Consider the following 26,616-nt stretch of genomic DNA (forward strand, 5'->3'; position numbering starts at 1 on the left):
TTACATGGGTTATATACATGTGTTTTACATGGGTTATATACATGTGTTTTACATGGGTTATATACATGTCTGTTACATGGGTTATATACATGTCTGTTACATACATGTCTGTTACATGGGTTATATACATGTGTTTTATACATGTCTGTTACATGGGTTATATACATGTGTTATATACATGTGTTTTACATGGGTTAAACGTTTTATATACATGTCTGTTACATGGGTTATATACATGTGTTTTACATGGGTTAAACGTTTTATATACATGGGTTATATACATGTATTTTACGTGTTATATACATGTCTGTTACATGTGTTATATACATGTGTTTTACATGGGTTACGTGTTATATATCTCTCTAGGTCGTCCTCAGACGAGCCCTCCACTTCATGGTTGGCTTTACTATGCTGATTAAGGACTGGGGGGCGCAACTCCTCTCAGTCCTGGTTTTAGTTCAGAGTGTCCTTCTCCTAGATGGATTGCCTTCCATGGCTATGAGCCCCATCTGCCCCTGCTATTTGCCCATAGCTGGGACAGTCGGTAGCACTTGGTCTTTCCAGGACTTGAACCGGTGACCTTCCAGTTGCCAAGCCAAGTCCCTATGGACTTCGCCACCACCGCATGTATATACATGTCTGTTACATGTGTTATATACATGTGTTTTATTTGTTATATAAGTGTTATATACATGTCTAATACATGTATGTTACATGTGTTTTAAACCTGTCCTTTCCATGAGTTATACACAGGTATGTTACATCTATTATATTCATGTGTTATACATGTGTTATATTTGTTATATACATGTATGTTATATGGGTTGTATACACGTCTTTTACATGTGTTATATTCATGTGTTATACATGTGTTATATTTGTTATATACATGTATGTTATATGGGTTATATACATGTGTTTTATATGGGTTATGTGTGTTATATACATGTATGTAACATGTGTTATGTGTGTTAATGTTAGGGTGTTCGTCCTGGTCATGGTGTGTGTGAGTCTGATGTGGATTCCCGTCATCCAGACAGCCAACAGTGGACAGCTGTTCGATTACATCCAATCAGTGACCAGCTTTCTGGCTCCTCCCATCACCGCGGTCTTCCTGATGGCCATCCTGTGGCCCCGTGCTAACGAGCAGGTAAACAAACACACACACACACACACACACACACACTCGCCAGTTTGATATAACTCTGCCGATGTAAACTACCCTTTCTGGAACTCTGAGAAGATAATAAAGCAAAAAGACAACATGGGTCGTTTTAGAGTCAGTAAGGAGGAATTATTTTCTTTACTTTATTTTTAAAGTTCCTAAGTTTACTGACATGTCCAAACTGGTTCCACATCTTGGTCCCCAGTAACCAGTGAGAACAGAGGAAATGTTCTCCTCTCTGGTAAACAAAAACACAAAAAAACTCTGGCAGGAGCACTCATTCAAGGGTACTATGACTATGCTTGCACGTCATGGTACCATAGCACCTCCAAGGCGCTAAAAATAAAACTTCAAACATCGCAAAATAAACTGGTCAGACTACTGCTTGACCTTTCATCTAGAACCCACCTCACCTCTGCCCACTTTGACAACCTAGGATGGCTTAGAGTAGACGACAGAGTACAGCTACTTGCAATGGGCCTGGTCTACAAGATCCACTACACCTCTATGGTACCCATGTACATGTCAACATTCTTCCCAAAGGTCAAGGAATACCATGATCATAACACCAGAGGGAGCTCCACAAATCATGTAAAACCCAGATTTGGCACAAAAAAAGGGGAATACACGTTTCGCAATTATGCCACATCAAGGTGGAACGCTCTTCCCACAACTGTAAAGGAAAGTAAAACTATACTTACCTTCAAAACCTCTCTTAAAGAGCACCTTCGGGGGAAAGCATTGCAAAACTGGCCCCGGTAATGGTACAAATCTCAACCTGTCGTACAATGGACAGCTTCCCCCCCCCCATCTATGTATATACTCGCATTTTAGACTCTGTTACTAACTGTATATCTGTAGACTTGGTATGTCTTAAATGTCCGGTTAGGATGTATTAGAACGAAATCTAAAATGAAAATTGTAAATAAGCCATCTGTATGTAAAAAACCACCTGTATGTAAATTGTAAATAAGCCATCTGTATGTCAAATATGTCTTATATGTCTTAAATGATATGATGAATTGGAAATGGGGGACCCTGATGTAAACAAGACGAAAGTCTTTCTCTGGTCTGCATCCCCTTAACAATTGTATGTTTTGAGCTGTACTGTACTGTACCCAATATACAAGCTGTTAATAAACTTTTCAATCAATCAATCAAAACTCCAGAGGTTCTCTTGTGTAAAGTAAACCAGGGTTATTGTTCTACTTGATATAGTGTTATAATGTCCCCAGCCTCAGTGACTCTTTAATGTGTCCATGTGCTCCTCAGGGTGCGTTCTGGGGTCTGATGGGGGGGCTGCTGGTGGGACTGGTCCGGATGGTTCTGGAGTTCAGTTTCAAAGCTCCGGCCTGCGGGCAGCCTGACGGCCGGCCTGCGCTCCTGGCTCAGGTCCACTATCTGCACTTTGCCCTGATCCTGCTGGCTCTCACCTGCCTCATCATCGCTGCTGTCAGCCTGGCCACGCCCCCCATCCCTGAAGAACATGTGAGGAACATACATCCACAAACATGTACTCTTTGTGACCTCACAGTGTGTTTGCAGCTCATAGAGTCCTGACCCCGGACATGTTGAGACCCCCAAAGAGTTCTGATAGAAATGTATAGTAGGGCCTCCAGCACATAGAGACTGCTGGATGCTAACCTGCATATGTTGGGACATTTACACAGTTAGCATCAGTTGTGTTAATTTAGCATGAATTAGCATTATCAAATCAAATCAAATCAAGTTTTATTTATATAGCACATTTTTAAACGATTTTTGGTCGAGCCAAAGTGCTGTACATATAATAAAAATACCCTACAGTAAAGACACTTTACAGCAAATACAACAGCACATTTTGTTCAGAATATCAGTATGAGAAAAACGACACCCTCTGTCCTTAGACCCTCTGTCCTTAGACCCTCTGTCCTTAGACCCTCTGTCCTTAGACCCTCACATCGTACAAGGAAAAACTTCCAGAGAAAAACCCACATTTCAAAGGGAAAAATGGGGGAAACCTCGGGGAGAGCAACAGAGGAGGGATCCCTCTCCCAGGATGGACAGACGTGCAATAGATGCCGTGTGTGAATCGAAGAGATAATACATTTTACAGCGTAGGTAGACCAAATGTTTGGAAATGCATGTGTCTATAATAAGAGGATGAATCCAAGAAGATGTCAACAACAATCCTGTGGGAGCCATCAGGGAAGCAGCATGACGAGACCCAGGCAGGACCGCAGAGACAGGCCCAGCCACGACCCGTAGTCCACGACTTAATCCAGAACTCAGGATAGAGGATCCAGGACACAGGACCACAGCAAGAGGATCAGCCTCGACTCCGGATCCCGGCGTAGATATAGACACAGAGGGGGAGGCTGGGTTAATCTGAACATGAGAATACACAGACACAGACAGACAGAAGAACAAGCACTCCCTTAGGATAGGTTGAGGGGAAAGGGTAGCAAGTAAGAGAGTAAGAAACAGAGGTGGAGAGGCACACGCAGGGAGCAAAGTCCCCACTGGAGCCTTAGTTGGAAATGATGAGAGGTAGGGAGGAAGCTGTGAATACGGTCATAACACTCCCCGGCCTGGATAAGCTTCTCTGCAAACCTGTTTCCCTCCAATAAAACCTTGAGAGGTCAGAGAGGGAAAAGGTTTTTGATAAAGAGAGGATGGAAAGAATCGATTACAGGAGTAGAGAGTATGAGAAGTAGAGAGAGAAAAGTGAGTAGTAGTAATAACCTTATTTTTCAATATAAGATCCAAGTTTTTAGGATTTAACCTCTTAAGCCCTCAGCCTGTTTTTCAGGTCTCAGGCTCGAAAATGACATTCCCAGAGCAAATGACCATATCTTCCCTTCTGAAAGGGTTAAATTAATAATCTTTTTTCTCAAAGTAATGATAAACCTGTGAGTTGGATGTAGAAAAGTCAGAATCAATATAGATGTTTTTTATTTTAAAGAAAATTCAGATTTTACATAGTAAAAAACGTATAAAAAAAATTATAGTGTCCGTCCAAATATTCTTTTTTACTTATAGTGAAAACTACCCTTGGATGATGGGTTAGTAGACTAAAAGCTTTAGGAATCCAAAGTACAACATATAATAAGTACCCTGTATCAAGATTGATGCAAAACAAGTGAAATTTGACCTTTTTAGAGAGATTTAGCCAAAAACCCCACTTCTGGGGTCATTTGGGTGGATTTGACCTATCTCTGGCCCCCCTTGCTCGATTTTGATGAATGAAATCTCTTTATAACCGCTAGAGCCAATGGAATCGAGGGAAAGTTATATACACACCAAAACGTTAACAAATAAGGAGTGAGAGTGACGCGTTACCAAAACCGGAAGCTGCATACACTCTGGTGGCTACCATTAGCAGCTAACTTTTCCGCTCCGATTTTTACATAAAAAATGGAATTATGGATTATAAATAATTTCTTCAAAGGCACAGGTACATTATCAACCTATGGATCAACAGTTATAGCATTTTTATTTCTTTCGTTTTAATGCCATTGAACACGTCTTTGACCTAATTGACAGCTACGGTGAGACGATCTGCCGTAAATGCTCCGTAAAGGTACGTGTTGTGATGTCTGTGTTTGCTTCCCCTGTCGCAAGTTCGGATCGCTCAGTGATGATACTATACCTAAATAATCAGTGGAGTCTCAGCTTTAATAGGCTATATTGTATGTGCAGCTACGATAAGTAATAAGGGTATCTTTATCTTGAATTGTGTGCCGCAGTGCGTTAGAATGTTTTCGCTCAGGGGTCATTTAGACGCTTCTTATGAGACTTGTGTTTTGTTTTGGTAAAAATGGTTCATATCTTCAGTTAGCTGAGATTCTTCCCGTTAATCTGGTGCTACACATTAATAGTTTCATTAATGTTAAGAAGCCCTGAGACATTATCTCGAAAACAAAACGGTGGGAGGGGTCCAATGGGGGGACCGCCGTGCTTAAGAGGTTAAGTGAAAGAGCAAGAACCAAAATGTAGGTGAAGAGGCACAGCGTATCTGCGTCAATGCACTCTTATTAGATTATTATATCAGCTATAAGCTTTATCAAAAAGGAAGGTCGTAAGCGTACTCTTAAAACGGATAGCCTATCGGCCGCCCGAACACAAACTGGAAGCTGATTCCACAAAAGTGGAGCTTGATAAGAAAAGGCTAAAAGGCCAGAGAGAAGAAGTGAGTTTTAAGTGTTGATTTAAAAAACCCTAGGGTCTGGGCCGACCTCACGTGGAGGGGCAGAGTGTTCCAGAGCCTAGGGCCCGATGCTGCGAATGCTCGGTGCCCTCGGGTTTTAAGCCTGGTCTTGGGCACTACCAGCAGCAGCTGGTCAGCAGACCTTAACCTGTTAAGCCCGAGAGACCCCGGTACCGGGGCACTGCAGCAACATCTTGCAGGAAACAGTGTCTGAGGGCATGTTCATTTAATAAACTATGAATGTTTTATATCCATGTAACGGGAAGAAACTCATCCAACTGATGATTTTTATTTTTTTTCAAAAGAAAACCCACAATGCTAACACTGAACCTCTGAATTAGCAACGAGCGAAAAATGCTAACAGATTACTGCACTGAAAATCACTCACAAAACCTTATTATTTATCTTTTCTCCACATCCATGACATCGTTTCACATCGTGAGGTGACACAGAATCGATGGGTACCCTCATTATCACTGAATTATACAAAATCGCGATGTTCTAAACAAAAACAGACATCAAAACATGTGGCGCTAGGTAGCTAAATATGCTAACAAGGTTACCTTGGCTCTGTAGTCTCTCCAAAGTGGTCTTCAATGGCATTAAAACGATAAAAACGCTGCTGAAGTTAATCCATAGGTTAATCCAATGTGTCTGTGTCCCTTTGAAATGATTTCTGATAATCCATGAGCAATGAGACGGATAATCCATGCTTTTCCGTTTCTAGATGTCAGAGCTGGAGTGTCGCTTCACTCTAATACAAAATTACATGCGCAAAGCCCCCACCTTTTTGTTTCACAACGTGTGTGTGTGTGGGACTCCCCCTTCGATTCTATTGGCTCTAACGGTCAGAAAGAGGTGTCAACCATCAAAATCGAGCAATGGGTTCCAGAGATATGGAAAAAAAAACATTTCCACCCAAATCACCTCAGAGGTGGGGGGTTTTTGGCTAAATCTCTCTAAAAAGGTCAAATGTCACTTGTTTTGCATCAATCTTGATACAGGGTACTTATTATATGTTGTACTTTGGATTCCTAAAGCTTTTAGTCTACTAACCCATCATCCAAGTAAAAAAGAAGTTTTGGATGGACACTATAATTTACAGTTTTTTACTATGTAAAATCTGAATTTTCTTTAAACTAAAAAACATCTATATTGATTCTGACTTTTCTACATCCAACTCACAGGTTTATCATTACTTTGAGAAAAAATATTATTAATTTAACCCTTTTAGAAGGGAAGATATGGTCATTTGTTCTGGGAATGTCATTTTGGAGCCTGAGACCTGAAAAACAGGCTCAGGGCGACTTGGTTTTAGCCAATAGTCGTATTTTTAAAAAGCAGGTCTTGACTACAGTGCTGACCTGCTTATCAAATTTAAAAGCGCTATTGAAGGTCACTCCAAGGTTCATGACAGAGGGGAGGATGTTTTTATTGAGGGAGCCCAGAATATCAACCGGAGAGGCTGGAGGTTGGGGTCCAAAAAAGATGACCTCGGTCTTGCTCTCGTTGAGGTTGAGGAAGTTTTGGCTCAGCCAGGATTTGATCTCTGCTAAGCAGTCCATCAGCTGCTGTAGTGAGTTGGCATTTTGATTGAGAGGCAGATAGATCTGTACATCATCAGCATAACAATGGAAGGGGATGTTGTGTTTTGTGAGAATTGAACCTAGGGGCAGTATGTACAGTAGAAAAAGGATGGGACCCAGAATCGAGCCTTGGGGAACCCCACAGGTAAGAGGGGCTTTGGCAGAGGAGAAGGCACCTAGCTGCACTGAGAAGCTACGGTCTGTCAGGTAGGACCTGAACCATGCAAGGACAGAGCCTGTGATGCCTGCGGACTGTTCAAGCCGTGACAACAGGATGCTATGGTCCACAGTGTCGAAGGCAGCTGTCAGGTCTAACGGCACCAAGACAGCTGGGCTACCTGAGTCGGCGGCTAGGAGCAGATCATTAAGAACTCTTCAAAGGGCTGTTTCAGTGCTGTGCATGGGTTTGAAGCCAGACTGAAACTTTTCATGGATTCCATGCGTGGTTAAAAAAGACTGCAGCTGGGCGTAGACTACTCGCTCCAGGGCTTTTGATAAAAAAGGTAGCTGGGAGATGGGCCTAAAATTTGCGAGAATGGAGGGATCGAGATTTTTCTTTTTAAGTAGTGGCTGCACCACGGCATGTTTGAAGGCAGCTGGGACACATCCTGAGGTAAGAGAGGTGTTTAAAAGTAATACAACACTTGCTCCAACTGAATCAAAAACATCTCTGAGAAGGCGAGAGGGAATGCTGTCTGAGGTGCAGTTTGTCGGCCGCAGGTGCTTGACTACATCCGAGAGAGAAGAGAGGGATACAGGCTCAAAGTGGTCGAGGACAGCAGGGCACAGAGAGGGATACAGGCTCAAAGTGGTCGAGGACAGCAGGGCACAGAGAGGGATACAGGCTCAAAGTGGTCGAGGACAGCAGGGCACAGAGAGGGATACAGGCTCAAAGTGGTCGAGGACAGCAGAGCACAGAGAGGGAGCAGGATCTGGGGTAGCACTAGTGTGGGCTAGCCTAAGAGCAGATACTTTTTCAATAACATTTTTAAGAAATGTATCACAGAAAGTCGATGGCACAATTGGAGAAGCATCACAGGGATTAATGATAAAAGAGAAATGTGCTCTGTTTCGGCTGCTTTGACTGCCGTCTGGTCAGAAAGGCAAGCACCAAGGATTTCTAGTGAGACATGGAGTTTATCCTTTTTCCATTTTCTCTCTGCACGCCTGCAAGCGCGTCTGAGAGCACGAGTACAGTCATTGAGCCACGGCTCTGAGAGAACTTTGGTGCGTCTAAGCGTAAAAGGAGCAACAGAATCCAGTATTAGTGTGCATGTCGAGTCAAACATGGAGATAAGCTCATCAGCATTAAGAGCACAGTTCACCTCTAATTTACAGATCGGAGAAGCATTAAAAACATCAGAGAACTGTGAGGCAGTCAAGGGGTTAATCGAACGCAGACGACGCGCCGGGGCACGTGATTCGACTCCTGAGGAAGGGATGGAAGTTGTAAACAGAACCGGTAAATGGTCTGAGATACGCGTTGCTGCACATATTTCATCCACAGAGACAGACAGTCCAAACGATAATACTAAATCTAAGGTGAGTCCTTTATTGTGTGTTGGACCAGCCACGGACTGAATAAGACCGAAAGAATCGAGAAGATTTAAAAAGTCCCTAACCAGAGGTTTGGACTCGCAGCACACATGGACATTGAAGTCTCCGCAAATCAAAACACGATCATATTTCCATTATAGCCTAGGTGGGCTGTGGCTTGACTGATTTGGACAGTTCTGAGGGGTCCTGGGGGTTATTGAGGACGCTGACTCCATTTCTGACATTGTTCAGGGTCTCAGTGGACTGATTTTCATTAGTTAAATGAATTTAGGGTCAATGTAGAAGATTTAGGGGGTCATTTGGACGGATTGCTTGTTTATTTGAAAGTAAATTGTCCACAGTAGAGGTAATGATGTTCATCCTGTGCTCTCTGTATCTAATGGTCCCAACACTACTCATGGTAGTCAGAAATCAGTGTGTGAATAAAGACTCAAACTTTAAGCTGCTGTATTGTATTTCTCAGTCATACAGAGATACTGTCTGCAGAAAGACCCGGGGTAGAGTTTGGGTTGCATCGTGAAACACAGAGGGAGGGGGCGTGGCGTATCAGGGGGTCCTCAGGTCAACAGAAGGTTGAAGGTCAAACTGTTGGTGCACATAGAGTAACTGATGTTCTTAATGAGGACGTGAAGCCTGAAGAGGTTAACATTAGAAGGTATATTATTAAAGTGAGCCCCTCTCTCTGCAGCTCTACAGGCTCACCTGGTGGTCCAGACACAGCCAGGAGCCTCGCCTCGACCTCACAGCTCCCCAGGTGACCTCTGGCCCGGTGACCTCTGGCCCGGTGACCTCTGGCCCGGTGACCTCTGACCCGATGACCTCTGACCCGGTGACCTCTGGCCCGGTGACCTCTGGCCCGGTGACCTCTGGCCCGGTGACCTCCTGGTGGAGGAGGGCTGCTCTGAGGCTCTGCGGTCTGAATGCTCCCGGCTCTGAGGCTGCGGAGCCTGAAGGCATCGGGCTGAACTCTCTGCAGGAGGCGCCGCTCTGGAGGAACGTCTGCAATATAAATGCACTGCTGCTGCTGACCATCAACGTGTTCCTGTGGGGGTACTTCGCCTAACCATGGGTGAACTGGGAGGCTGGACTGATGAACTGGACTGATGAACTGGACTGATGAACTGGACTGATGTTCTGGACTGATGAACTGGACTGATGTTCTGGACTGATGTTCTGGACTGATGTTCTGGACTGATGAACTGGACTGATGAACTGGACTGATGAACTGGACTGATGTTCTGGACTGATGTTCTGGACTGATGAACTGGACTGATGTTCTGGACTGATGAACTGGACTATCTGCTCTTTCTCTCACTAGCAGCAGGTCTACAGACTGTGATGTCAATACAGGGAACCAGCCTGTTTTTTTGGTGATTCGTTAATTAAATTATTGCTAAGAAATATATATTAAAATAAAAACCTTTAATTTTTAAAAGTCTACATCGTTATTGCCTCATTTTCATAAAGTAATTTCATCTATCCAAGATAATTCAGTCAGATGCATTAAAGCCTTTTTTGAAATGTTAAAACGAATCAAAACATGTACAAGAATCCTTCTGTATACGAGTATATATACACAAGTATATATATATGTGTGTAACTTCTTACTTTGCAAAGCTTTCGCCAACGATTTCTATGAAAGTGTTTGAAAAGTCTTAATTTAATGTTCCATTGATACTGGAAGGATGATTAATGTTGGCTGAGGCAGCTGACACATCGCTCAGTTAAACGTGGCAGGAAGTGACATGTTTCATTCTCCATCTTGTTCATCCCTCAGGTGAACGTGGCAGGAAGTGACATGTTTCATTCTCCATCATGTTCATCCCTCAGGTGAACGTGGCAGGAAGTGACATGTTTCATTCTCCATCATGTTCATCCCTCAGGTGAACGTGGCAGGAAGTGACATGTTTCATTCTCCATCATGTTCATCCCTCAGGTAAACGTGGCAGGAAGTGACATGTTTCATTCTCCATCTTGTTCATCCGTCCGGTGAACGCGGCAGGAAGTGACATGTTTCATAACATCCTGTGGCTGGCGATCAGAACATGGTTTCTCCTGAGCGCTTTGAGATCCTCAGAAGAATTCAGAATTTGGAGATTTTTGAAATATCTGAATTTTCGAAAAAAGGCAGAATTTGGAGAAAAATACCCAAATTCTGCGTTTTTTTTAAACGTCAAGTTTTGAAAATAGAGAAAAAGCAGAATTTAGAGATTTTTAGACAAGTCATAACATTGACATTTTTATAAAAAAATCAGTACAGATGGAGCCTCTTATTTTGGACCCCAGCATACAGCTTCCTGCCGACTGCCAGCCAGTTGCCAGCCAGTTGCCTGCCAAAGACCAGTATTCAGGAATGTTAGGCCCTCCCACTATTCTCCAATTTCAGGGTTTAACCAGGAGATGGCGCTATATATTAAATAACTAAGACTTCGTTTTTCACAATAGAAAATGCAGATATTATATAAAAAACTAAAGTTAAAATCTTGTTTTTAATGCCCCAAGAGCAATAACATCTTGTCACAAGCTTTTTGGAAGAAAAAGACTGACTCAAGAGACCTGTAGTTGACTAATTACAGGCCTCAATAAAGTTCTGCCATTGGTTGTGAAAAACAACGGTGGACATAGTGGAAAGTGAAATTGACATTGTCGAATTTAATAAAAATACAAAATAATGTATCTGTGTACGTGTTTTACTATGTGATCTGCACTTATCAAACATCTAATTAAGGCGAGACACCCCAGGTGAATAGGGTATTTTTAACTTAAAGATATCAGCTAAATATTTCTCCAGTTAATTACTTACAATAAGGCAATTGTTTTTTGTATTACAAGTTTTCTGAAATAGCATGTTTAAATATCCAAATGAACCATTATCTCATGAAATATGCGCATATTTTAACACATTTCAGGAACCGAAATCTGAACTTTGGATAAAGCCAGGATCAAAATTATTGTTTCATTTTGTAGTCATATTAGTATCTAAGGCTTTTACAGAAGGGATTTTGGATATCTCTTTGTATCACTCCATAAATCAGAAAATACTGTCAACAGCCCTAAAATATCAATTTTCACCATGTTTTTAGGTATAAAATGTTATATAATTCAGGCTATGAATTATATATGACCAAACCCTTCTGTAAAAGCCTTCATAATATTGATAGGAATATAACTGGAAGGTTTGGTGTATGTAACTGCTGAGTGATTCTACAATTTAGGGTACATTCCATGTCCATTGATGTCCATTGATGATAATTATAATTATTCTAACTATTTTCTTCAAAAATATCATATTTTGCCTATTATTGGAAAGCATGTTATAATATCACACAAACATTATGTGCATCCTATGCTTTATTTAGCTTGAAATGTGTCATGATGTTCTTAAATTGTCAGTTTTTGCTATGTCCGTTTTTCAGTTGAGGGTGTCTTGGATTCAAAATAATGAATAAAAACCATTAAAGTAAATTTAAAAAATGATTCATTTATTTCAAAAGTCTAAATACTAAAGAATAATAACATATTTTTAATTGATTTCCCCCTTTAAATAATTGAAATATCTTAATATATGAATGTCCGCAAAAGTTCTGTCAACTATGTTACTAACAGAACTTCCCCCTTTAACTCAAAAATTGTTTGTCCCAATACCATGTCACCAGCATCACATGATGCCATGTTCCTCTTTGGCAGACATTTTGAACACACTGTGGTGATTGACCTCTACATTTTTACAATATTTTATGTATAATAGCACATGGTCAATTAATATACTCATTGACAATCAACAATGTTACGTACATTGTTATGGTTTACAATTGTTTAATGATTTTAATTCAATTATATGTGCAAATGTGATGTTAACCTGTTCAAGAAAATGACATGTGGTCATCCAGGCAAGGCCTACCATTGAAATGATGGGTCAAAATAGGGAAATTGTCAACTAGGTTACCTGTCAACTGAGTTACCCAGTACTGTAATAACTGTAGTAACTTAGTTGACAGGTAACCTAGTTGACAATTTGTACGACATGTAGACGTCATTACACATCATTATCAATGGAATTTTGCACTTCTGCCTTGAAATGAACATAGTGCTGATGGTTAATAATGTGTCCAGTCAACTATGTTATTTGCGTCAAATGTTTGACTTTCATTGTCAACTATGTTGCACCTCATTTTTTCAAATTTAAAATATCTAAAATAGTGCTTCTGATATCCTTTATAGTATAATGTATATCTACACAGGTTGGAGTTTTACATGACATCTCTTAAAACTATCAAAATGACCTGTATGGTAGTTTTATAATACAAAATATCCCTAAACTTAATGACAGTGCTGAACATATCACATGAAAAAACAAAACTTTAATACAATTATTTTTTAAACTTTAAAAAATCTTTGGATATATGGTAGAATAGACTCAAGAGCCTTTCAAATTTGATTTTACTTGAAGTGCAGGACTTAATCAAATGATTGTAATGACATCAAGTTTGTCCGTAACATAGTTGACAAACTGAGTAGTGAAAACATCCTTTCCCTTAAAATAAAAAAATATATAAAAATGTTTAAGCTTTGCAACTAGTGGATATGTTACACTGAGGAATATACTAACTTGAACCACTGATTGTTCTATCTATACATTTTATTTGGCATTAGTAAATAATTATGCACATTTACAGATATTTTACATGATATGAGTGATAACACGTGTTATAAGGGCTATTTCGCACAATAGGTGTGCCTTGAGATTTTTACTTGTCCTTTGGTGTGCCTTGGGCACAAAAAGTTTGGGAACCACTGCTGTAGAGAAATGTAAACGTTCACCATCCCCCACCCGCCTACTGTATGTTGCTTTTTGACATGTAAATCGGTAACTACCCCCCTCTGAGTGAATACCTGTTGTACCTGTCCGGGGCTAAGCCCATAGGACGATGCTCTGATGTCATCACCCTCGCACATTGGTCATATGTTTACAAAAAACGATGTTAACACTTTCTCGTTCTTAATATATGCTATATTTAGGGTCGATATGTGTTGAATTTACTTTAAAATAGCAGATCACTGTGATTCACTTCTCCGCGGCTCCTCCGTGCAGAGAGGCCCCCCCCCCCCCTTGACAATTCACGAGCGTCTAACTCTCTCCCCCCTGTGAAGAGATATCACAGGGGGGGGTTGGGACACACACATTCCAATGGCCAATTCGTTTTAAACAAAGAGTGGGGTGGGGGCTGGTGAACGGTATGGTCAATGTTTGTAAACACTGTGACATTTTGACTTTATTTGATCATTTCAGTTAAAAACTAACGTTCATATTTCATATTACTGTTTTGCCTGGCTGGACCTGTAATTTACAGGAAAGGAGTGCACGCTACTAAAGAGACACGCTACCATGGAAACCAAACAATGGTGTTGCTGTATTGAAGTCCGAGTGGAAACAGTCATATTTGGAGCGTTATGTTAGAATGAAACAGCGAGGTCGTGACTCACAAAAAAAAAGTGTTACTTCACTAACTGTAAGCTTGTCACTCAGAGTAACCTACAGTTAACTTAACTGTTGGAAAAGAAAGATCAGAGTTAGGAGTGTGAACACACAGCTGAGAGCTGCCGTTTCATTCTGACTGTTTAAAAAACGGTAACAACGGACTATTTTTCTTAGCGGATGCATGTCAATTTAAATCAATACATAGAACTATGTTTTAAATCAATAAAAATATTTTCTAAATCCATAAAAGCATTTTAATTAATATTGGGAGTCATGTCGTTACTTTGTTGAGAATGTGGCCATGTAATAAGCGGGATAATTTGCAGCGACTTGGTCATTATGGGGAAAAATAACACCCAGGGATCAAGATCCCTCCGCGACGCGGAGGGATCAGTAATTTTTAGTGAATTACTGAGTTTAGGCACGTTAATAACATTTTAATGAAGTTGAATACAGTATATTCATATTTGTCAGTGATTTCATGTCAATTCGGCGAACATAAACGATTAAATTAGGATTAAAAATCGAGAGCCGGCTGCTGTTCGTTACGGTAACCCAACTAGGACACTTGACACAGTGGCTTTTGGCAAAGCACACAAAGAAAACAAAAAAAACCGAGAGATATGAGTTATTGTTATTACAACGTGACTTCACTATTATTTAACAACTATTTTTATTGGGTTCTTTTATTTGGGGTTAAGTACATTGTCAGAATAAGTGAGAAATGGATTTAACTTCTGTTAGACAGCTATCATACTGAATAAATATTTATGCAAAAATGTATGGCATTAATAATGTATATCTAATTACATTTAAAAATGTATGGCATTAATAATGTATATCTAATTACATTAACTGTGAATGTCTTTCATTTTATTTAAAATGAAATAAAATTACATAAAACATTTTCCATAAAAAAGTTGATTCAAGAACAAATCAGTACTTTTCTTATATGACTATTATTGCTAAATTTGAAAGGTCTTTACCAGCTTTGGAATTATATATATATATATATATATATATATATAGCACCTTCTGCCATCCCATCTCTACTGACATATGGATCTTAACAAAGATCCGCTATACATTAGTACCAGATATACTGTACACGGACATTTTAGTGAACCAGACCAGCTGTTTCCGCCGGGTCTTCGCTTCCCGGGCATCACGTTGTTTACAAGTGTGTTCAGATGCTAAATGACAAGTGCAAGTGACAATTGTTGTCGTCTTCTCTGTGAACGTTTTTTTCTCCGTTATTTTGCCATTTTCAGATTTAAATTTCGAGCGGAAAGCTAACCAGGAAGTAATAATTACTTAAGCGGAGAACGGAGAAAGTAAACGTTACAGCAGGCATAACAACAGCCGGTGTTTATTTTATTATAATATTCAAGAACAAATCAGTACTTTTCTTATATGACTATTATTGCTAAATTTGAAAGGTCTTTACCAGCTTTGGAATTATATATATATATATAGCACCTTCTGCCATCCCATCTCTATATATAATATCTATCCGTGACATATGGATCTTAACAAAGATCCGCTATACATTAGTACCAGATATACTGTACACGGACATTTTAGTGAACCAGACCAGCTGTTTCCGCCGGGTCTTCGCTTCCCGGGCATCACGTTGTTTACAAGTGTGTTCAGATGCTAAATAAAAGTTTAGCTTGTACTTTTGATACCCCGCCTCTCGGCACCACAACATCCAGTTTACTGTATTTCACATGAGCGATGTCGAACATTGAAAAGTCCTTATAAAATCTCTGTTATTAGATCAGTACTTTTCTTATATGACTATTATTGACTTGAACACTCAGAATGTATTTATTAACTTCAGACATTTGAAATATTTGAAATCAGATGAAAACAAACTGTAACGGACCCTGCCGTGTTATCTATGATTACTATGCCTTACTGTACATTCATAATTTCAGCCGGAGGTAGGTGGTAGGCGTTGCGGAGGAGCAGATTGCGAGTGAGGTGCCTGTTCTAAACGAACTATTCCAGCTGTTATAAAGCATTAAATAAAAAGTAAGCAAGGAATACAGAATGTTTCGTTACGTAACTTTGTTGAGAATGTGGCCATGTACATGTAATACATGGGATCATTTGCAGCGACTTGGTCATTGTGGGGAAAAATAACACCCATCCTGATCGTTTCAATGAAGTTGAATACAGAATATTCATATTTGTCAGTGATTTCATGTCAATTCGGCGAACATAAACATCAATGATGATGATTAAATTAGGATTAAAAATCGGGAGAGCCGGCTCGTTCGTTTTTTCCGACTAAACAACATCTATTATTTAGAAGTTGATTTCACATGACTCCAGTGTGGAACCCCACTGCACCCCCTGGTGGATCAATGATCCATTGCAGCTGGCTTCACAATAATTAAATGTATTTATCATGGGGGCGGTATCAAGTCTGACTGGGGGCCGGCCGGCCATCACGGAACGTGCATGAACCGATCACGACCCTCGCACTTTAAACTGTCCAAAATAAGACGCTTCATCTGTATGTTGAGAAAAAAAGTTGGGAATCTGACATTTCAAGAAAACTATCATGATTTTGAAATTTTGTGAAAAGATTTCAGAATTTTGGAAAAAGTCAGAATATTGCTCGTGGGTATGAAGGAGCCCTGAGACTAGAGGAAGACCCTCTGACCCCCTGACAGCCTGCACCTGCTGGTCTTCCAGGTGACCAACCTGGAGGACCAGCAGGTGCACCGCGGCACTCTGAGGCCCACAGAAGGACCCTCTGACCCCCTGGAGGACCAGCAGGGGCACCGCGGCACTCTGAGGCCCACAGAAGGACCCTCTGTTCAGACTGCGGGTGGGCATGGATGTTACTTTAAAGTGAAAACTAAAATAAATGTGATACCAAATATCTGCATTCACAACAATTCATATGTAAAAAAAAATAGGTTTTGCAATAAATATGTAAAAATATATAAACCAATGTGTTTTTTAAATACAAAATATAAATATATTTATATAAGGGAAGCAATAAGTCACAATGTAAAATAAATATAACCAACAATACATAGTGAGAAAGGAATTTAAAATAATAATTTCACTACAGAATATAGAAATATATTAATCTATTATTAAAATGCACTCTAATATTTGTTAAAATGCACAGAATAAATACTTTATGAATGATTTATTTCTACTTCCTCTCAGATTCACATAGACACAAAAGCATTAACCCCTGAGCTGCTGCCTCAATAATCCTTTATAATCTGTGTGTGTGTGTGTGTTTAAGCTACATTATAACTTCAACATTAAATGTCTTTCTGTAAAAACATGGGCTTTATTTAAATCACATTATTATTAGAATGCAGCTGCATCTCAATCCCTCTGTTCTCCTCCAATCAGCAGCCACTAGATCTGCTTCCATTGGAGCGGAGCCCCACCTCCACTAATCCTGATAGCTGAGGGGTCGGGGGGGCCCTGAACGCATCACAACACTGCAGCCTGAGAGACAGGAGGACAGACAGGAGACAGGAGGACAGACAGGAGACAGACAGGAGAGAGGAGGACAGACAAGAGATAGACAGGAGACAGGAGGACAGACAGGAGATAGACAGGAGACAGGAGGACAGACAGGAGATAGACAGGAGACAGGAGGAGAGACAGGAAGACAGACACGAGACAGGAGGAGAGACAGGAAGACAAACAGGAGACAGACAGGAGACAGGAGGAGAGACAGGAAGACAGACGGGGGAGAGACAGGAGGAGAGACAGGAAGACAGACACGAGACAGGAGGAGAGACAGGAAGACAAACAGACACGAGACAGGAGGAGAGACAGGAAGACAGACAGGAGACAGACAGGAGACAGGAGGAGAGACAGGAAGACAGACAGGAGGACAGAGAGGAGACAGGAGGACACACAGGAGACAGACAGGAGGCAGGAGGACATACAGGAGACAGACAGGAGAGAGGAGGACAGACAGGAGGACAGACAGGAGACAGACAGGAGACAGACAGACAGACAGACAGACAGGAGAGACAGGAAGAGGATGAAGGTAGAGGACTGAACTTCCTGAAGATGGAGGGCCGAGGACGGAGAGGAACCAATGGGTCCTTCAAACGTTCGTCCATCAAACGCAGCGCGTCGTCTTCATCACAGAAGGTGAGCCGATTCAAACTATCATTTATTTTCACAATAAAAGACATGAATAACTTCTAAAGTCGGGCGTTGTCAAAAGGACCTTCCTGTTGGTAAAGATTCACTTTAATCTGTTATATATTTATTTATTACCATGCAGATTATAGTGCATTGTAATCTGTAGTGCATGCTAATCCCTGTTGTAATGATTATAATGTGATTATAATTATTCTCAGTGCTCCTTACTTTATTAAAGGCAACAGTTTGATGCAGAAGTCATTATTATGAAACGGCTCATAACAGGAAGTGAGTTCTCACAGGTATTAATATTTTAGTAGAATCCCTCTAACCTGCAACCTCTGCTTTATTTAGCAGCTGTAGTTTCTGTCACTGTTCACCAAGTCAAGTATTTTCAGAAGCTCCGTGAAATACAGTTTCTCAGAGAATGGCTTCTCTGTGAAACCAGAAGCTCCAGGAAACACAACATCGAAAAGTTTCAAAATTAAAACATTTATTTATAGACACATGCATGTTCCAGCATCTGGAGTAGCTTTGTTGTAAATGTATTATATTTTTCATTTACACTCAACATCTATTGCAGTCTGTCCATCCTGAGTAAGGACGGAGAGACTGTTGCTCTCCTGAGGTTTCTCCCATTAACTGGGGGTTTCTTCCATTAACTGGGGGTTACTCTCATTAACTGGGGGGTTTCTCCATTACCTGGGGGGTTTATCCATTAACTGGGGGGTTTCTCTATTAACTGGGGGTTTCTCCCATTAACTGGGGGGTTTCTCCCATTAACTGGGGGGTTTCTCCATTACCTGGGGGGTTTCTCTCATTAACTGGGGGTTTCTCCCATTAACTGGGGGGTTTCTCCATTACCTGGGGGGTTTCTCCATTAACTGGGGAGTTTCTCCCATTAACTGGGGGGTTTCTCCATTACCTGGGGGGTTTCTCCATTAACTGGGGGGTTTTTATCATTAACTGGGGGGTTTCTCAATTAACTGGGGGGTTTCTCCATTAACTGGTGGGTTTCTTCCATTAACTGGGGGGTTTCTCCATTAACTGGGGGGTTTCTCCATTAACTGGGGGGTTTATCCATTAACTGGGGGTTTCTCTCATTAACTGGGGGGTTTCTCCCATTAACTGGGGGGTTTCTCCATTAACTGGGGGTTTCTCTCATTAACTGGGGGGTTTCTCCATTAACTGGGGGTTTCTCTCATTAACTGGGGGGTTTCTCCATTAACTGGTGGGTTTCTTCCATTAACTGGGGGTTTACATATTCTGTACAAACGGTAAAGTCCACTGAGACAAATGTAAAGGTTGTGATATTAGGCTTTATAAATAAACATTGATTGATTGAAAACAAGAAACTATTAACAGGTCAGCAGGTCACCCTTGAAAAACAGATCAATGATCTCAATGGGATTCACCTGCATAAATAAAGGTTTGAAATGAACACAATATAAACTAAAATGACACATCCTCTCACTGTGTTTGATTCATTAGTAGTGTTGGTGGGCAGTGTGTGTAACCACATCTGCTCCTGATACACAGGCTGCGGTCGAATTGTCAGTTTCTCTTAGGAACCTTCCTAACGGAGTGAAATGACCTGGAAGTACCTCAGTAGCAGCCATGATAAGAGCCGTTCGAATTCTCTAGAAGATAATACGTATTAGGACAATTTGTATTAATGTGGACCGGAGGGAGAGGGTGATGAGCATAAGTTTCACTTTCCTTTTTTATTTCAATTCCAACCTCATGAAGAATTTATGTTTCTCTGTTGTCCACGTTTATAAAGCATGAACAACAGCATCAGAGCACTGTGGAGGTTTGTGAGGATTTCTCGGCTAAACTAAAAACTTGTTGGCTGTATTTTCAAACATTTCTCCATGAAATGATGATTGAAGATGGATCCATACTCATGGAGATGATGTTTATGTCGTAGCAGCCACTGCTTCTAAAGCTGTCCCTTTATCTGCCTCTGACACATATTCATAATAAACTCCAACAATAACCGGCGCTGGTATCGGCCGGGGTGAAAGGGGCATTTTACTCGCGTGACCCAAGGCAACCCGAACATTAACACACATTAAACCCCAATTAGACACAGAAACAAACACACACTCACACACACAGTCACACTCACAGTACCACACAGAGATCAGTGTGTGGACTCTCTTCAGCAGCAGGAATAATCCACAGATAAGAGGATTTGATGCACAAAGAAAGGGAAAGCTGCACTCTCCCAGAAATTAGCCAGATACGTTCAGACAGTCTGTGATGGTTTAATGTAACCCCCCCCCACTCTGTTCTGGTACCTCTAACTTCCTTCAGTTTACGCTGTAACCTCTCTCAGTTTACGCTGTACCCTCTCTCAGTGTACGCTGTAACCTCTCTCAGTTTACGCTGTAACCTCTCTCAGTTTACGTTGTAACCTCTCTCAGTTTACGCTGTAACCTCTCTCAGTTTACGCTGTAACCTCACTCAGTTTACGATGTAACATCTCTCAGTTTACGTTGTAACCTCTATCAGTTTACGTTGTAACCTCTCTCAGTTTACGCTGTAACCTCTCTCAGTTTACGTTGTAACCTCTCTCAGTTTACGCTGTAACCTCACTCAGTTTACGCTGTAACCTCACTCAGTTTACGCTGTAACCTCACTCAGTTTACGTTGTACCCTCTCTCAGTTTACGCTGTAACCTCACTCAGTTTACGTTGTACCCTCTCTCAGTTTACGCTGTAACCTCTCTCAGTTTACGCTGTAACCTCTCTCAGTTTACGTTGTAACCTCTCTCAGTTTACGCTGTAACCTCTCTCAGTTTACGCTGTAACCTCTCTCAGTTTACGCTGTAACCTCTCTCAGTTTACGCTGTAACCTCTCTCAGTTTACGCTGTAACCTCTCTCAGTTTACGCTGTAACCTCTCTCAGTTTACGCTGTAACCTCTCTCAGTTTACGCTGTACCTCTCTCAGTTTACGTTGTAACCTCTCTCAGTTTACGCTGTAACCTCTCTCAGTTTACGTTGTAACCTCTCTATGTTTACGCTGTAACCTCTCTCAGTTTACGCTGTAACCTCTCTATGTTTACGCTGTAACCTCTCTATGTTTACGCTGTAACCTCTCTCAGTTTACGTTGTAACCTCTCTATGTTTACGCTGTAACCTCTCTCAGTTTACGTTGTAACCTCTCTATGTTTACGCTGTAACCTCTCTCAGTTTACGTTGTAACCTCTCTCAGTTTACGCTGTAACCTCTCTCAGTTTACGTTGTAACCTCTCTCAGTTTACGCTGTAACCTCTCTCAGTTTACGCTGTAACCTCTCTCAGTTTACGCTGTACCCTCTCTCAGTTTATGCTGTAACCTCTCTCAGTTTACGCTGTAACCTCACTCAGTTTACGCTGTAACCTCTCTCAGTTTACACTGTAACCTCTCTCAGTTTACGTTGTAACCTCTCTCAGTTTACGCTGTAACCTCTCTCAGTTTACGCTGTAACCTCTCTCAGTTTACGTTGTAACCTCTCTCAGTTTACGTTGTAACCTCACTCAGTTTACGCTGTAACCTCTCTCAGTTTACGCTGTAACCTCTCTCAGTTTACGCTGTAACCTCTCTCAGTTTACGCTGTAACCTCTCTCAGTTTACGTTGTAACCTCTCTCAGTTTAAGCTGTACCCTCTCTCAGTTTACGCTGTACCCTCTCTCAGTTTACGCTGTACCCTCTCTCAGTTTACGCTGTAACCTCTCTCAGTTTACGTTGTAACCTCTCTCAGTTTACGCTGTAACCTCTCTCAGTTTACGTTGTAACCTCTCTCAGTTTACGCTGTACCCTCTCTCAGTTTACGCTGTAACCTCTCTCAGTTTACGTTGTACCCTCTCTCAGTTTACGTTGTAACCTCACTCAGTTTACGCTGTAACCTCTATCAGTTTACGCTGTACCCTCTCTCAGTTTACGCTGTACCCTCTCTTAGTTTACGCTGTACCCTCTCTCAGTTTACGCTGTACCCTCTCTTAGTTTACGCTGTAACCTCTCTCAGTTTACGCTGTAACCTCTCTCAGTTTACGTTGTAACCTCTCTCAGTTTACGCTGTACCCTCTCTCAGTTTACGCTGTAACCTCACTCAGTTTACGTTGTACCCTCTCTCAGTTTACGTTGTAACCTCACTCAGTTTACGCTGTAACCTCTATCAGTTTACGTTGTAACCTCACTCAGTTTACGCTGTAACCTCTATCAGTTTACGTTGTAACCTCTATCAGTTTACGTTGTAACCTCTCTCAGTTTACGTTGTAACCTCACTCAGTTTACGCTGTAACCTCTCTCAGTTTACGTTGTAACCTCTCTCAGTTTACGTTGTAACCTCACTCAGTTTACGCTGTAACCTCTATCAGTTTACGTTGTAACCTCTCTCAGTTTACGTTGTAACCTCTCTCAGTTTACGTTGTAACCTCTCTCAGTTTACGTTGTAACCTCTCTCAGTTTACATTGTAACCTCTCTCAGTTTACGTTGTAACCTCTCTCAGTTTACGCTGTAACCTCACTCAGTTTACGCTGTAACCTCTCTATGTTTACGCTGTACCTCTCTCAGTTTACGCTGTAACCTCTCTCAGTTTACGCTGTAACCTCTCTCAGTTTACGCTGTACCTCTCTCAGTTTACGCTGTAACCTCTCTCAGTTTACGCTGTAACCTCTATCAGTTTACGCTGTAACCTCTATCAGTTTACGTTGTAACCTCTCTCAGTTTACGTTGTAACCTCTCTCAGTTTACATTGTAACCTCTCTCAGTTTACGTTGTAACCTCTCTCAGTTTACATTGTAACCTCTCTCAGTTTACGTTGTAACCTCTCTCAGTTTACGCTGTAACCTCACTCAGTTTACGCTGTAACCTCTCTATGTTTACGCTGTACCTCTCTCAGTTTACGTTGTAACTTCCTTCAGTTGACACTGTAACGTAATCCTGTCTCTTCCGGTTTGTGTTCAGACTCAGCGAGCGTGGATCGAGAGAACCTTCCAGAAGAGAGAATGCATGCAGATAATTCCCAGCAAAGATGCCAGCAGGTAATGCAGCAGATCCAGCTCTACAGAGGGGGGGGGGGGGGGGGGGGGGTCACTTATTAATGCGACTCAGCACCTGACTGATGACATCATAATGTTCCAATGTCTGAAGTTATCCTAATAACCTCACAGCTCCCTGTACTCATCCATTCATATTCCCTGCTGTCTCTCTGCTGCTTGACTGAAAGGGTTGTGTGTGTTTGTTTTTGTTGTTGTATTTCAGGTGCGGCTGTGGTCAGCTGGTGTCCCAGCACCCGTCGGTCCCGGGGGGTGCCCCTGAAGAGGGGGGGGGGGCCGGTGGTGCAGCTTGAGGCCCCTGCAGAGAGATGGACCCCCCCGAAGCACACGCAGAGCTCCGGCACCGACGCATATGGACTCATTGAGTTCCAGGGGGGGGGGCACGTCAACAAGGCCATGGTAATATCACACACACTATCATACTCTATATTATATATCATCATACAACATTATATATCATACATGAACATTACATATCATACATTAACATTATATATCGTTATACAACATTATATATCATACATGAACATTACATATCATACATGAACATTATATATCATACATTAACATTATATATCGTTATACAACATTATATATCATACATGAACATTACATATCATGCATGAACATTATATATCATACCTTAACATTATATATCGTTATACAACATTATATATCATACATGAACATTATATATCATACATTAACATTATATATCATACATGAACATTACATATCATACATTAACATTATATATCATACATTAACATTATATATCATTATATATCATGCATTAACATTATATATCATACATTAACATTATATATCATACATTAAAATGATATATAATTATACAACATTATATATCATACATGAACATTATATATCATACATGAACATTATATATCATACATTAACATTATATATCATACATGAACATTATATATCGTTATACAACATTATATATCATACATTAACATTATATATCATACATTAACATTATATATCATACATTAAAATGATATATAATTATACAACATTATATATCATACATGAACATTATATATCATACATTAACATTATATATCATACATGAACATTATATATCATTATACAACATTATATATCATACATTAACAATATATATCATACATTAACATTATATATCATATATTAAAATGATATATAATTATACAACATTATATATCATACATGAACATTATATATCATACATGAACATTATATATCATCCATGAACATTATATATCATACATTAACATTATATATAATTATACAACATTATACATCATACATTAACATTATATATCATTATACAACATTATATATCATACATTAACATTATATATAATTATATATCATGCATTAACATTATATATCATTATACAACATTATATTTCATACATTAACATTATATCACACATTAACGTTATATATCATTATATATCACACATTAACATTATATAACATTATATATCATACATTAACATTACATATCATACATTAACATTATATATCATACATTAACATTACATATCATACATTAACATTATATATCATACATTAACATTATATATCATTATACAGCATTATATATCATTATACAGCATTATATATCACACATTAACATTGTATATCATTATATATCATACATTAACATTACATATCATACATTAACATTATATATCATTATATATCATACATTAACATTACATATCATACATTAACATTATATATCATTATATATCATACATTAACATTATATATCATACATTAACATTATATATCATTATATATCATACATTAACATTATATATCATACATTAACATTACATATCATACATTAACATTATATATCATACATTAACATTATATATCATATGATATACATATAGGTATTATAAAACATGAAATATCATATTAAGACACTTAATGTTCCAGTACATCCGGGTGTCGTACGACTCGAAGGCGGACTCGCTGCTGCACCTGATGGTGAAGGACTGGGAGCTGGAGCTCCCCACCCTCCTCATCTCCGTTCACGGGGGCCTGCAGAACTTCGAGCTGCCCCCAAAACTGAAACAGGTTTTTGGGAAAGGCCTGATCAAAGCGGCGGTGACCACTGGAGCTTGGATCTTCACCGGGGGGGTCAGCACGGGTAACAAAGCGCTCCTCACTTCTTTTGCCTCTACAGGTGCAGGGTTAGAGGGAGGGGTTTGAAATGTTGGTTCATACGGTCCTGCAGCTAACAGGATGTCCGGGGGTCTCCTTAGAGAGCTTCATGGATTCAGTTTGATACAGACTCGGTTCAGACCCAGGTGCTGTTCGGTGGGATGCAGATAGGGGGGTGCACGCTTTACTCTGAGAATAATGCAAACATAAAATCAGTTTAATTGATGCGTCACATGTTTTGTGAGGTGCTGTATCTGCTGCATGAAACTGATCTCCTGCATCAGATCCTGCACTGAAACCAGGACCTAGACCCCAATCTGAGGACATTTCTACATCCTTCAGTCCATCTGAATGTCCATATATTTCAGCTCTCTTTTACATATTTCAGTCTAATGTTGTGATGGCCAGAAATAAATAGAATCCTCTCTGGGTGAAGCTACAGTTGATATTACCTTTTTAAACTCTTCATGAACTTCCAGCTGATCTGTGTTTCAGGAGTGATCCGTCACGTGGGGGACGCTCTCAAAGACCACTCGTCAAAGTCCAGAGGGAAGGTCTGTGCCATCGGCATCGCCCCGTGGGGAATCATCGAGAACAAGGAGGACCTCATCGGGAGAGACGTGAGATCATAGCAACACGCCGACATTTAGAAATACACAATACCACACGGCAGGATGATACCATACCATAATACTTTACTGTCAGATCTAGACTGACGTTTTCATGGCAGCTTAAGATAGATAGATAGATAGAGCCACCATCCCATTTAGGAAACGTGCATTCAGCCAGGCTGTCTTTTCATTCCACGCATCCCATCAATGGAATTCAATACCACAACCAATAAGAGAATCCTCATCCTACTACACATTCAAGCACAGTATTAAAAAGTGGCTCATTAATAACCAACAGTGTCAGCACTGATGTGTGGGTGTAGGTGTTAGTATGAGTGCGTATTGTGAATGTTTTATTTATTATCATGACTTGCTTTTATCTGTATTCATTACATTACATGACATTGCATTTAGCTGAGGCTTTTATCCAAAGCGACTTACAATAAGTGCATTCGACCAGGAAGATACAAACTTGAAGAAAACAGAATCATATAAGTACATCAGGTTTCATAGAGCCAAAACATTTCAAGATAGATAGATAGATGGATAGATAGATAGATAGATAGATAGTGGATAGATGGATAGATGGATAGATGGATAGATGGATAGATGATAGATGGATAGATGGATAGATGGATAGATGGATAGATGGATCG

The 26,616-nt window shown here is 40.3% G+C and overlaps 2 protein-coding genes across 2 annotated transcripts in view; both read left to right on the forward strand.

The window, feature by feature from the left end:
• LOC117472049 (sodium/glucose cotransporter 4-like) overlaps positions 1-9,889 on the forward strand; it is a 29,599-nt gene extending 19,710 nt beyond the window's left edge. The window contains exons 11-13 of the mRNA XM_034117202.1: positions 982-1,150; positions 2,438-2,653; positions 9,186-9,889. Of these exons, the coding sequence (XP_033973093.1) occupies positions 982-1,150; positions 2,438-2,653; positions 9,186-9,560 (760 nt within the window). The 3' untranslated portion in view covers positions 9,561-9,889. The remainder of the gene's footprint in view (positions 1-981; positions 1,151-2,437; positions 2,654-9,185) is intronic.
• Positions 9,890-10,418: 529 nt separating this feature from the next.
• LOC117472052 (transient receptor potential cation channel subfamily M member 1-like) lies at positions 10,419-25,969 on the forward strand (the record flags this gene model as incomplete). The annotated part of the gene is made up of 5 exons (XM_034117205.1): positions 10,419-10,433; positions 16,683-16,818; positions 23,368-23,561; positions 25,122-25,335; positions 25,845-25,969. Coding segments are annotated over exons 1-5 (684 nt in total), but the record flags the coding sequence as incomplete, so codon positions are not given.
• Between the last annotated feature and the right edge of the window lie 647 nt (positions 25,970-26,616).

Source organism: Trematomus bernacchii, unplaced genomic scaffold, assembly GCF_902827165.1.
Source record: "Trematomus bernacchii unplaced genomic scaffold, fTreBer1.1, whole genome shotgun sequence".
NCBI classification, from domain to species: Eukaryota; Metazoa; Chordata; class Actinopteri; order Perciformes; family Nototheniidae; genus Trematomus; species Trematomus bernacchii.